Source organism: Seriola aureovittata, chromosome 22, assembly GCF_021018895.1.
Source record: "Seriola aureovittata isolate HTS-2021-v1 ecotype China chromosome 22, ASM2101889v1, whole genome shotgun sequence".
Taxonomy (NCBI): Eukaryota; Metazoa; Chordata; class Actinopteri; order Carangiformes; family Carangidae; genus Seriola; species Seriola aureovittata.
Window position 1 is genome coordinate 17,933,470 of NC_079385.1, and position 13,965 is coordinate 17,947,434.

The window sequence follows — 13,965 nt, forward strand, 5'->3', positions numbered from 1 at the left end:
GACGCCACTGCTTTTCAATACGTTTGGATGGGGGACTGGCCACGCCCTCCGGTCGCGTGGATCCACCTTGGGCTCCTGCGCCGGTGCATTGCGCGCGCCGGACGCGTGCCACTTGAAGCACTAAACAAACAGTCAGCGGTGAGTTTTTTTTCTTTCTATCTATCACGTCAGTAGGTGAGCGACCACAACAGAGAGGGAAGTTTCCAGCCGCAGAGGATCGTTCAGGACCACAAGTGCACGCGGCGTCCGTGCGTGATGAAGTGACTCCAGAGTTTTGTTCCAAAACAAACTCATTCTTTGAAACTGGTGAATGAGAATCACTTGGTTTCCAACTTTTATTTCCTAGTTTTGTTTTTATTTTATCATCAAATATGAAGAAAAAAAAAAGCTCCTGTGGCTGTTTCTGGATCTTTTATTGATTACATTGAAACTTTGACCAAGTATCAGCTCAACATATCGAACGTTTTCAAAGTTAAGATGAGAGCAGGTACTTTCCCGCCACTTGGGTGAAGCACCTCCAGTTACTGTGAAGGAAGCCTGGTTCTCAGTAGCGCTTGTACTTTCCAGTCGTCTTGTGTTGGTTTGTGTTTAGAGGAACATGTTGTTTATAAAAGAATCATTCAGTTTTCGAGTGAGACGTTGTTGAAATGAAGGGACCTGTAGAAATATGAAATAAGAAAATATCGTCAGCTCTGGACCAGAGCGTGGTGCTGAAAGAGAGCTCACCTCCCCGCGAACCGTCCACAGCTCTCCTCCTCGTGCTGGAGCTGCTCTGAGAGCTCTGCATGTAAATCAGCTGCTGCAGCGCAAGTCTACTGTTATTGTTCGCGTTACAGACGCGTCTGAATGCCGCTCATTTGAGGGACCATTGTGCATCAGAGGCCGAATTTTCCACTTTGATTAGAGCAGATCATCAGCCGCACACAGGCGGAACGGAGGGGCGCAAATCTGCGGAGGGGCCCTAAGAAGCAGCTCGGAGGAGGCATTGTGTATGATTTGATACACCCGGTATAGTTACAGTAGCGTGGACGCGCTGTGCTCTGCCGATTATTGTCGCTTTGAAAAGTGAAGAATATGAAAACACGTCTTTCAGCGCGGAACAAAACCAGGGCCAAACTGTAATACCCTCTCTGTTTGTGTGTGTCTGTGTGTGTGTGTGTATGCGCGTGCACGCTACATGTGCATTTACCCACCACAGAGTGAAAAAAAAAGATTGGTTTCAGTTTGTGCAATTTTTCAGTTTTTGCAGATGGATATCTTCTCTCTCCGTGCTCTCTGTCTTTCCGTGCGTGTGTGCAATTCATTTGTGCGTGTGCGGTGTGTGTATGTGCAATAAAACACAGATTAAACAAAAAATGAACACTGGTTTTATACTTGTGCGCAAGTTTACAGTTTTTGCACTTCTCTGTCAGTGTGTGTGCGTGTGCATGTGTGTGTGCGCACCAATGACATCCCCTCCTCCCTTCCTTTGTTTCTGTGCGTCCTGAAGAGGGGATTGTAATAAATTGTGCAATTTTTCTGCGTTGGCAGTGGCATTCAGACTCAGGTTTGCACCCCAGCCCCGCCCCCCAACACCAATACTTTCTTTTCTTTGCCTCTCCCCCCTTACCCCCTCTCTCCCTCCTCCTCCCCCCTCCCTCCCCATTTTTTTTTTTTTTTTGGCCCAGCAAGAGAGTTTAGAAAAGAAGCGTGGGTTCTATTCAGCCTCCCCCTGCACCCCTTCGCCATCGCCAGGCTTTCTGAAACCTATCCATGCCCTGTCAGTGCGCTTCCAGAGTCCAATTAGCGCTTTGTGAGGACTCTCCCTCCCTCCCTCTCTCTCTCTCTCTCTCTCTCTCTTCTCTCTCTCTCTCTCTCTCTCTCTCTCTCTCTCTCTCTCTGCTGCTGCGGCTCTTCCAGAGGCTGGGAGGGCGCTCACTTTACTTGAGGGGCTTTCCAGTCATAGCTGAGTGTAATAATTAATATGACATCTGGGCGCCCAGTTCCCATTTAACCACTTTCTGTATTTTGTCTTTTCTTTAGGGAGAGTTCTCTGTTTGGGAGATAATAAAACAAAAACTCATAAGCACCCATGATAATCTGTGTGTGTGGCGTGAGGGATTATTTTTCAATTTGTTTGTCATTAAAAACAGTTTTTCTCACAGTTTTGTGTTGGTTCCGCAGGTGCACCAGTAGCAGTGGATCCATGTTTGTATGAGACTTTTAAAGCAGAAACAATCTTTTTTATTAACATGCAAAATACATATTTTAAAAAAGCTGTTTTAGAGTAGTTAGTAAGCTATAAACGACACTTTGATGTAAAACTGACACGAATAACACAGTGTAATAGCTACATTTAGCATATATGAACATTTCAGCACAGACTCTTCAGATATGAGGAGACATTCAGACACTCAGGACCAAGACTTAGACTAAACGTTACAGCAGAGTGAGTGAAATTTCTAGTAAGTTATCACCCATTTCACACAGAAATGGCAACTGCATATATTTATGTTTATAGCCCACAAATAACTCAGATTTATTCAATGTGAGAAGAAAATGTAATAAAGTCAGAAGAAATAAAGGGAGGATGAAAAGAAAGAGAGAAAAAAAATATATATATACAATGCAGCCGCTCTCACACTCACAATAACTTTATGGCATTGATAGAATAGATTTCTGTAATGGACTTCTGCCTCCTCTGAGGTATTTGCTGCCGGGGTTGATTTCACTCATGAAAAGTTGTGATAGAGCAGCGCCCTCCAGAGGACAATAATGGCACCTTAAAAATAAAACAATATAAGGATGGTTGTTAGGTTTGCTTCACCAGTTTTTTCTTATTTGAGAAGCAATGTTTGTGGGATAACACTGATCATCTCTAATTAACTTGAAAACAAACTTTTTTATCCAATGGGTATTTCAGACAAACTTCCCCCAGTAATAGATTACATATGGGATAGTGACAAGGTCTGATTCTTCTGCACCGGGTTGATGGGCTGCATAAAAACATACAGTACTGTATGGGCAGTACCTGATCTCAACTTCATGGAGTCAGTCTGGGATCACATGAAGAGACAGAAGACACTTGAGGAAATGTGGCAACTTCTCCAATACGCTTGGAACAACTTACCTGTTAAATACTTTGAACACTACTGGTGATAAATAAAAACAGTTCATTGTATTATTTTTTAAAAGCATCGTCAAATTACTTCTTGGACCTAAATCGTGTGCACAGCATTGTATTTTTCCTGCTATGTGATTCAAAGGGAGTAAAATAAATGTTTTTCTTTTGGTGCACTTACACTCTACTGCCGCTAGGTGTCACTATTCTGCCGCCTATTGAATCAAATGACGTGCTAATCAAGCTTTATCAAATCCCAGTTGTTTAATTGTTGTTTTTTTCTTTCATATGTATAACTGTGATACACATTCACAAAAAAAACATGTAATAAAAGTAAAGCAAGTAAAAATCTGTGCTCTAGTGACTCTCGAGGAGCCGTGGTCAGGTTTGCGAAACAGATATCTTGTCTATACTGAGCTTCCGTAGGCTTTCGTTCACATGGTTTTGTTTACTACGAAGTGGCGTGTGTGTATGTCAACAGCTAGCAGCTGCACACCTGTTTCGCCATGACAATATTTGTAGGTTTTTTAACTTAAGTCGACGAAGACGTGTTTTAAAAAGCAGTTAGTTGTGTTATATCGCACTTTCTACGCAAGGCTAACGTTAGCTTTAGCGTCTCCGCCTCGGCTTTGGAGCGCTGACGGTAGCTAAGCTAGCTATCAACACACGAGCTAAGAAGTTCCCCAAATGTTTAGGGTGACTCTGCGGTTTTATATAGGTTTTATACGCGGTTTAATTTAGCCAGCAGTAGTAGCTATGCGGTCTTTAAACTATGCCCAGCGGGTCAGCTTGGATTTCACAGGGACTCTGTTTCCTCATGCGATCTGTCTGGGAGACGCGGACAACGACTCGGTAATTACACTAACTTCACTTTTTAATTCCAGGTTAATCTGTTCACAGCTCATGAAAAATTTCTCCCAACAGTCTGTTACACCCAGAGCTGCGTTAATATTTCCTCTGAATTCGTGGTTGTTTAGCAGTGTATGCAAACAATGAAGAAAATATGTCGATTGAGTGAATGCAGATTTAAGAAAATGCATGGGAAAACTTTACACTGCAAGACTTTTGAGTGCTTCCTGTTTTTGATATTGTTATTGCCTTCTTGCAAACACACCTGACACAACATTGAGGTGTGCATATGCTGCTTTATGGCTTCCCTTCCACAGTTTATCATTTGTTTGGAAACCAGAAGAGAAATTAGATGTTGTCCAAAGCAATGTACAGATCCAAACCATGATTAACAACAATTTTCAGGTTATTTTTGCACAGTGCTTTAACAGCTGTAGTCGCAAGATACTATTCCTTTAACGAGATGTCTGTCTCCATTCATTGTAGTTGAACGAGCTGGTTGTAGGAGACACCAGTGGAAAGCTGCTTGTGTATAAGAATGATGACTGCAAACCCTGGATCACCAGGACCTGTGTGGGCATGGTCAGTACAGAAACAACATCACTGGGGTTAAAAGCTTGTGATTTCACACAGTGAGTTTGCTTCTCTTACTCATACGGTGTGTCTTGGTTTTCTAGCTCACCTGTGTTGCAATTGGAGACGTCTGCAACAAAGGAAAGGTAAGGAAGTGAAATGGTAAACGAGTGGCAGCACCATGTCACGGATCTTCAGGTCGTTATGTTTCTAACATTGTTTTGTTTTTTTCCTGCTTGTCAGAACCTGGTGGTCGCTGTGGGTGCAGAGGGCTGGTTCCACCTCTTTGACCTGACAGCCGCCGCTGCAAACAAAGCAGATTCATCCAGTCAGCATGAATTCCTGTCCTCTGACGACCAGAAGCCCTTCTTCACCCAGCACATTCCCGCCAACACCAAAGTCATCCTCATCAGTGACATCGGTAAATGTTTAGCTCTGTGGTCACGTATGTGCGTCCTGTGTATTGTGCTTTCGAGTCTGACTACTGTGTGTGTGTGTGTGTGTGTGTGTGTGTGTGTGTGTGTGTGTGTGTGTGTGGCTGCAGATGGTGATGGACGCTGTGAGCTGGTGGTGGGCTACACAGACCGGGTGGTGCGAGCTTTCCGTTGGGAGGAGCCGTCTGACGGCTCAGACCTGGGATCTGCTCAGCTGGTTCTGCTGAAGAAGTGGCTTCTGGAGGGGCAGGTAACACTACAACTTTACAGAAAGTCCCTCAAGCTGAATTTTTATTTTCAACAAGCTGAATAACATTGTTTAGCTTGCAGTGATCTAGATTTAATTATAACATTTATTATTACCAGTGGTATTCGTGGTTATCTCTTATGATCCACTTTAAGATTCCTGATAATCCCAACATGTGTAAACTGAACATCACTGCATCAAGACGTTATGTTTCTAACACAGATAGGACACACGGTTTTGTACAGTCAAAGCAGTTGAAGGAACAGTTCTACATTTCTTTTAGAAATATTTGTTTTCTTCTAGATTTCGATCAGACATGTTCGTGAGCTTTAAAGGTGCTTGAAGACACGTAGAGAGCTGTTTCCAATCTTTATGCTAAGCTAAGATAAGCTAACTGTCCACAGGCTATAGCGTCGCATTTTTAACGCATCAGATTCCCATTTAACTCTTTTCATTAAAGCTAATAAGCATAATTCCCAAAATGCCAAACTATTCCTTTCCTGGATAACCACCTTTCCCCATAATAACATTATTCATCTGGCACTTTTCTTAACACAGAGAGTAATACATTAATTCAATACAAAGAATAAAATGAGTTAAAATAGAAAAATATAATCTAGGAAATAAGGTTGATGCTGACTTTGTACATTTTACAGAAATATAATCTTACAGAAAAAAAACATTATAAAAAGATAAATTCAGTTCAGTTGTTATTCAAGTGTCACACAGTTGAAACCTCAGAGTGTAATGATGTCGTCTGTGCTGCAGGTGGACAGTCTGTCGGTGAACCCAGGTCCGGAGGGTCTCCCAGAGCTGATGGTGTCTCAGCCGGGCTGCGGCTACGCCATCCTGCTCTGTTCCTGGACGCAGCAGGACTCCTCCGGCTCCGGAGAAGACGCCCCTGCCACCCCGGGGAGGTAGACCCTGTCGTGACACTCGTGTCGATTTAAAGTGTCATTGGTTACAGTGACTTCAAGCTCTGATTTCTCTGCTCGCAGCGAGGGGCCCTCCAGAGACGTAGTTCTCCATCTGACCACCGGGCGGATACACAACAAGAATGTCTCCACTCATCTCATTGGCAGCATAAGCAAAGGTACCAAACAGTCAGCTGGTTTTCTTCTGCTGAACACCAAGTTAGTTTTATCCTCTGAAGAAGGGATGTAATCATAAAACTAGATCTAAAAAATGTGGAGAGTAAGTTTTGACGCCTGATCCCTGTTTTCCGTCAGGTTCAAAAGAGGAATCTTCTAAATGTGGCCTCTTCGCTCTCTGCACTTTAGACGGTAAGTGCAGGAGTTTGTGACGGTGGATATGATGTCATATGCAAACGTTTGTTACTAACTTAGTAGGGAAATAAACACATAATGCACGGAAAATGTTTTGCACCATTCGCTGACAGCCTTTCCCCGTGGGGTCCATGTCGTGCTGATGATGCAGGGCAACGGTCATCAAATGTCAGTCTCTGTGACTTCATCTTTACTCGTCCTTAAAAATCCAGTGTGAACATGAACTGGAGCAGAACTTAACGCAGAGAAGGTGTCGTGTTTTTCCTTCTTCTGGAGCAGATGTTGAAGCAGCCTTATCTAATCAGTCAACACGGGGGGTTTCTTTAACAAGGTAAAGGGTGAATTAGTGTGCGCCATATATCTTGAGAGTCTCCTGCTGTGTAAGGAGCAATATAAGTGCCACAGGTGGAGTGCTGGACCCCGCAGCGTTGGTCGGTGGCTGTTAGCTGATGGAGCAGATCCTCCTGGCAGCAGCTGATAACTGGCAAACAGCTCGCACAGCAGCTGGAGAGTCGATCAATATTTAAAGAAGAGGGGATCCAGTGGGATTATCATCGCTGGCAGCTTTACTTACACAATCTCTCTCATACCGACACCACGACGAGCCAACTGAGAGAAAACACATCATTTCACCACGAGGAGTTTTTAAAGTTATAACCACAAAATAGTAAGATATTACAACTACTATTACTGGCTGTATTTCAGTTCTGTTCATCATCATCATCATCATCATCTCAGGTATTAGTTTTCAAGAACAGCACAGTGTGAAAGTGTCAGCACTGATATTCTAAGTCTCACATTATTGGCACAAAGATGTGACTGAACTCGAGGTTAAACTCATTGTGTCGTGCTCTTAGTTACAGAATCTTATTTGTCTGTGGAAGAGATTCTTACTTTTTCATTTCTGCCGTTTCCCTTTTTATAAAAAGTCGGACACAAGTTATTTTCTTTGTGAAATGAGTGAAAAGCAAATTTCTCACAATATTTCTCAGGAAGCAAATTTGAACAGATCTGGAGTATTTACTGATTTATTCTTTATTTTCAATAGCAGTTAAACCTTACTTTCTTTTTTTCTTTTTTTTGAATAGTCAGCACTGTCCTTTAATGCTGTTTTCACATCTGTTTTTGTCTTCACATGTTTAAGGGACCCTGAAGTTGATGGACAGCTCGGAGCAGCTGCTGTGGTCAGTGCAGGTGGATCACCAGCTCTTCGCCCTGCAGAAGCTCGACGTCACTGTGAGTCTGTTTCTGTAGAGCTGCAACCTCACCTTTGTTTTTATTATCAATTTATTGGTTGTTCTTTTTTTCCATTTAATCAACAAATTTAGTTTTCATTTAAAAATAATCAAATGTTATTTAAAAAGTACCTTTCAAAATAAAGTTACAAAGTGCTTAACATCAGGCATAAATGTACAGAGAATAAAAGCAGAAGAAAATATCCAATAATTAAATAATAGAGAAAGATAAAATAAACAAAACAGGTTTTTAAAGATCTTACAGGGCTAATCCGAACGCCTGCTCCTCAATCAGCCTGTAAAATACACAAAACTCCACAAGAAAATACAAGTAACACAGTAACAAAAAACAACGCACAAAACACACAGTGATACAGGAAAATTTCCAGATACATCTTGGATAGAAGAAACCTGTGTGTGTATGAACCAAACCCGCCCGACACCGAGCATGTACATGTCTGTCGGCCTCCAGGGCGACGGCAGAGAGGAGGTGGTCGCTTGCGCCTGGGACGGTCAAACCTACATCATCGACCACAATCGGACGGTAGTGCGGTTCCAGTTCGATGAGAACGTCAACGCTTTCTGTGCCGGTGAGACGCCTCATGTTTCTCTCCCCTTAATGTATCAGATTAGATTTAATAGTGCACGCTTCCCTTTTCTACTGTGGATCACGGCTTCCCATCCTTTTTTTTTTGCATCATGGATAATTTTGTTATTGACAATGACAGTACAGATTTAAAGGCGAGTTAACTCATCATGTAGATTCAGGCACAGGTGGGACTCGGACAGATAAGCCTGGATAGGAGAATGAGAGAGGCATCAAAAACAAAACTAGAAACTGAAGCTTCACCCTCTCGTCACAGAGAGTGATGAGGGAAACTGCAGCATAGATTTCCAAATTCAAGACTATTACCACTAAAATAACCTTTAAATTTATATCATTATTATTCATCTTTCTTTTTTTTTTTGCCCAATCATCCTGAATCCTCATGCCCCTGCAGCAGATGTTCAGAGGCCTGTCACCTTTCTGGGTTTGGCTTGAATTTCTAACATGACACCACTAGGTGGAAACATTGAGCTGCAGATTCACTCTCTCTTTTTTTTTTTTTTTTTTTTTGCTCTTCCTCCTCTGTCCTTTCACATCTCTCTGCAGGGTTTGAACAGGCCACAGTTTATCTGAGAGAGCTAATGTGACATGTGCTGTAGTAAGTGGATTAAAGAGACAAGAGACCTTGATATTCCCCATTCCACTGAGTCGTGTTTTGTCGCACCCAGAGAGTGTTATGTGCATGAAAAGAGTCCACCACTCCAATCTGCTCCCTGTCTGCTCTGTGCGATCATTAGAACAGATTAGACTGGTTTCTCTGTTTGTGCAGAAGCTGGATTTAGCACAGAGTCACACACTAGTAGCCATGCAGCAGAGGATTGCTGCTGTTGGGCCTAGCTGTGTGTTATATACATAATTCGAGGGTTATTTATGTGTTTGCGTGTGCGGTTGCAGGTCAGTACACATGTAAGGAGGGTAAAAACACCCCCTGCCTCGTGTATGTGAGCTTCAACAACAAGATCCACATCTACTGGAAGGTGCAGCTGGAGCGCATGGAGTCCACGAACATGCTGCGGGTCCTGGAGGAGAAACCCGAGTTTAAAAACCACCTGAAGGCGCTGGGAGTCGGTGAGTACAGCAGACACGCCGAGTCATTAATTAGGAAGCTGATTCAGTCCCCCCCGTCCCCCGTCCCCCCCCCAATTAAATTCACACTGACGTCTCCTCTGTTTGTTGTTGTAATTGGACGACGGGACGACTGCGACTGTTTTGAAGTCAACTCGTCTGCCATTTAGCTGCGACACTCGGACCCGAATATTAATGACGAGGGGAGAGGAAAATGATGACACGACAGACTTCACTAACAACATCCTGCTTGCTGGCGACTTTTTAAAAGGGCTTCGTGCAGGAGTCACAGGCACAAACAGAATTGTTGATAAGTGGAACAGACGAGTGATTGAGGAGAACACGTCACCATTTCTTCTTGAGTTTAAAAACAACAAACAGAATTCACAAATTGTTGTGACTGTGTTTACAGCGCAGCCAAACAAACTCGCACAACTGCACTTGCGATATGATGGCGTGCTGCATATACTCCTGCTTGTTTCTATTACTGACGATGCATTTCCTGCAGCTGCTTCACAATAAAAGACTCCCTGTGTTTTTGTTAGTTGGACGCTTTTAATGTAAAGCAGCAGCAACTGTCAGCAGTGACATAACGCAACTCTGACACGTCCTTACGCTGCAGTCAGACAGAAATCTACTGGGCAAAGTTTACTTTAGTGGTTTGGTGAGAAGCAGCCCAGACAGGAAGGAGCATATATATATATATATATATATATATATAAACAGCAGTGCACAAAGTTGTGAATCAGTGTTATCAATCACTTCATTGTCATTAGTCACATCGTGTCTGCTGCCTGAATTATTCCACAGTGCAGCTACATAAACAACATTATAAACAAATACTCTTTCCTGAATGAGAGGTCAAACAGCGCTGCGTGTTTTCTATATCAACCCGTTATCATGGCAGAAAAATACAAAATATATAAAGAGGTGATAAAATACATTGAATATTAATGCTATTGCTGGAAAAAAAAACAGGGTTTGATATATTTAAAATCTAAAAGGTGGCAACATGTGCACGTACAGGAAGAGGCCAGTGAGGGAACTGATTCAGAGAGCCTCTAATCCAATGCTTTCCTCTCTGCCTCCAAATGTATATAAATCCACGGCAGGTCAGTGAACAGAGCTGAGAAGACAAGGATGCCGCTCTCTGACTCTTTGCTTCGTATCTGAAATTTGTGCCTCTGCAGTTCAGGCACTTTCCCAACACAATGTTTAACCAAGTCAATAACTTGGGTTAATGATTGTAAATGCGCACAATGGTTATTTATTTCCTGTTAATTTCCTTTGTTAATGTCCCTTTTGTGGTAGAACATTAATCTCTCCTCCGTCCTCGTGTGTTCTCGGTCTCTGTGCGTGTCGGATATAAAATGTTTTCACAAGAGAGGGAAAGGCTGATTAAATTACAAATTAGCCCGCGCCTTTCGGTCTGCATGGATGACCAGCGAGTCGAGCTCCTCGTGTCAGGAAGGCGCTGTGAAATGAGTGGAAGCCTGTTTAGTAAGAAAAAGATGTTCACAAACAGGATTTGCTGGAGCATTGTAATCGCAGATGAAAATGCAAGTTCCAGCTGATTTTTATTTATTTTTTTTTTTTGTGCTTGTTAGTGGGTGTTAGCGTAGCTTCCTGCTGCCTGTGTTAATAATTCAACCTCTGGGCCTGTTGTGTTTCTTTCGACGATGATTTCACAGGCGTGTTACCCAACCCGCCGTGGAAAATGTCTGATGTAGCAGCCTAGGGACAAGGAAAGAGAGAGAGAGGAGAGGAGACATCCGAGGACAAATAATAGTGTAAAAATATGTTTGATATGTGGAGTGTGTGTGTGTTTGTGTGTGTGTGTGTGTGTGGGAGAGGATATTTGGCTTTGTGTCAAATCTCTGTCTACCATTCAGGCGACCAAATTGCTGTCAAAAAATAGCTTGAGGTTCATTAATACAAACGGAAAGCGAACAATAAAAGTCACGGGAAACGAAGGTGGAAAATCCTACTGTAGGTGTTAGCTGCGTTTCGCTGCCTCGCCCTGACCTCCTAGAAATGTCAGCAGCCGCTCTCAGCCTCTTCCCCGCTGTTCATTCGCCTTAATAACCGCCCTTTAGCCAAAGGGTGATTACCAAGAGTCTTGTCAGTTCTCCATCGCAACGTGAGAAGGTTTCTAAATATGGACAGCTCTTTCTACGCGCTCGTTGCCTTTCAATTATTGGTGATTGAGGAAGTTCAGTCATCTGCTAGTTTTTCGACTTGAGAAAATGAGCGTGTCAGAGATAGTGCTGAGCAGAGCCAGGTAAGCAATGACCTGTAAGCAGGTCCTGTAGGCAATGACTGACCACAACATTAGTGCCTACAAAAGTAGATGTTTAGCCAGGGAATGAGATTCACTGTGGATCCACTCTAATATATTAATGCTGGTAGTTTCCTCAGTTAATCTGCAGCTGCTTCACAGTAAATGATTCCAGTGGTACATGAGGCCTAATCCATGAGACAACCAGTGTCTCTTTTGACAACATTATTATTATTATTATTAATAATAATAATAATAATAATAATAATAATAATAATAATAATGATGATAAACTTTATTTGTATAGCACCTTTCAGACGACAAATGTAGCACAAAGTGCTTTACAACAAAGAAATGTGTTACATAAGATGAATATAAAAATGTGAAAAGCATTGAAGTAAAATGAAAAACATTCATGTAAAATGAGATGGAATGATAATAAAATAATAAATAAAACAATAAATCATCAAAATAGAATAAGTTTTTACATAGAAAGACATCAAAGACAGAACATTTGTCCTCGTGCATATAGTGTCATGCATAAGAACAATTTGTGGACCCACTGGTAAAAACAACGCTTCGTAGTGTAACTCGTGATTAAAACCCCCACAGGGTGTCTAACATTTCACTTCTTTTGTTATTCAAAGTCAGCTGAAACATTTCTGAGATGAAATGCATGAAAGAAGAAGGTGCTACTGGTTTTTACTGTGAAGCAGCTGCTGCGCGTGTTCAGCTTGTATTAAAATTAGATTCACATTGCAAGAGAGGTAACGACTTCACTATGGATGTGACGAGTGATGCAAATGCAAAAAAAAAAAAAAGGGTGAAAATCAATCCATTAAGTAAAGAGCAGGACTGAAGGCGGGAAATAAACGTCTGGTCTGCAGGAGCTTTAAACAGCTGAGTGATGAAGGGAGCGTCTCCTCTCTCCTGCACATTACCAACGTATATTTGGGTCAGTCAGTTGAACCTGACAAACAGTACAGCACAGGTGAAGGTGGGCAGTGTCGCCTGTTAGCATGCTAACATTAGCAACTGACACAAAGCACAGCTGAGGCTCATGAAAATGTGGTTTTTGCAGTTATTTTGGACAAATCGAAACTTTGACCCGATGAAAGCACGAGAGGAAAAGTTGAGGGATCAGAGTTGCTACAGTTCATCCTGAGGGGAACATGAATGTCTGCAGAAAAATTCCTGAAAAAGTAGTTGAGACATTTTGATCCCTAGAGCATCTAGCATGGCTAAAGAGAGTGAGTGTGAGTGTTCACCTTCTACTTATATTTGGATATTTTCTGGCTTCCTAACTGTTAAGAAAAGCCCTCATAATCTTTATCTGGTCTCACACTGAGTGTCCCGTGTCAATGGTCGTTGTCACATTTCGTGTTTTCCCTCCACAGACGCAGAGGACACGGCGACAGTGAGATCACTGGTGGCAAACATCCTCTATAAGGATTCACAGACGTAACACAGTGACACATCAACACGCTGCCGTCTCTGCTTTCCTCCCCGACTGTAAATACTCTGTTAATAAACACTGACTGTCCGTCTCCCGTGCAGCCCGTCTTGTTATTTGTGTTCCCTGCAGAAAGACGCGTCAGGTTCAGGTTTCGGATCTGCTCGCCGCTGGCTGTAATCACAGATGTACACACTGCCTCTCGTCGTTGGTATTCTGCCTCCCTGGGTTTCTTTACACAAAGCTGAGAGAGGATGAAAAAAAAAAAAAGAACAGACACAATGCAGGAGGAACTCGATGCAGTTTAACCTGCTGTTTTCACCGGCGAATGTGCGAATCTTTCGAGCGGCGGAAGCATTATTCTGCTGTCAGTCATCGCTGACTAACTGATGAAAAGAGCTCTCCCATTGGTGCCTTCTTCCTTTTCAGGCCGTGCAGTCTCTTTCTAGTGTATCTAGTGCATCATTTTGAAGATATAAAGCGCCAAAGATATTACATAATGCAACATTTTGTTGCATAATGAGGTTTGCGCGGCGGTATTGTTTGTGAGCCGAGCAGCAGAGCGCCCGCAGGGTGTGACGGTCGGAGGCACTGGGGGGGGAGAATCGCCCACTGCTCCCAATAGGAGGATCTTATAACCTCCTTTGCAGACTGCCTCTCTTTTTCTCATGCAATATAAACGAGTTACGTTGGTGTTTGTGTCTGTGTGAGCGACGGCGTCGGTGTGTGGAAGAGTAAACCAGGCTCAGGTGTCCCGGCAGGCCACAGCCTCTCATCTCTCTCCTGTGTTTCTGCCCTTTAGAGACGTGCTCAGGGAAGGTTTTTCCCAGAGGACCGA

General features: G+C 42.8%; 1 protein-coding gene across 2 annotated transcripts; it reads left to right on the plus strand.

Annotated features, from left to right (window-relative positions):
* The first annotated feature begins 2 nt into the window (after positions 1-2).
* Positions 3-13,230, plus strand: itfg2 (integrin alpha FG-GAP repeat containing 2). 2 transcript variants are annotated; one of them, XM_056368045.1, is made up of 12 exons: positions 3-138; positions 4,436-4,531; positions 4,627-4,668; positions 4,766-4,943; positions 5,067-5,206; positions 5,972-6,120; positions 6,202-6,296; positions 6,433-6,486; positions 7,634-7,725; positions 8,197-8,314; positions 9,226-9,399; positions 13,072-13,230. In XM_056368045.1, exons 1-12 carry the CDS (start codon positions 28-30, stop codon positions 13,137-13,139), a joined length of 1,317 nt encoding a protein of 438 aa, XP_056224020.1. In that variant the 5' UTR covers positions 3-27; the 3' UTR covers positions 13,140-13,230. The 2 variants fall into 2 exon arrangements, with proteins under 2 accessions (XP_056224020.1, XP_056224021.1); XM_056368046.1 differs by lacking the exon at positions 3-138 and adding an exon at positions 3,513-3,952.
* The last annotated feature ends 735 nt before the right edge of the window (positions 13,231-13,965 follow it).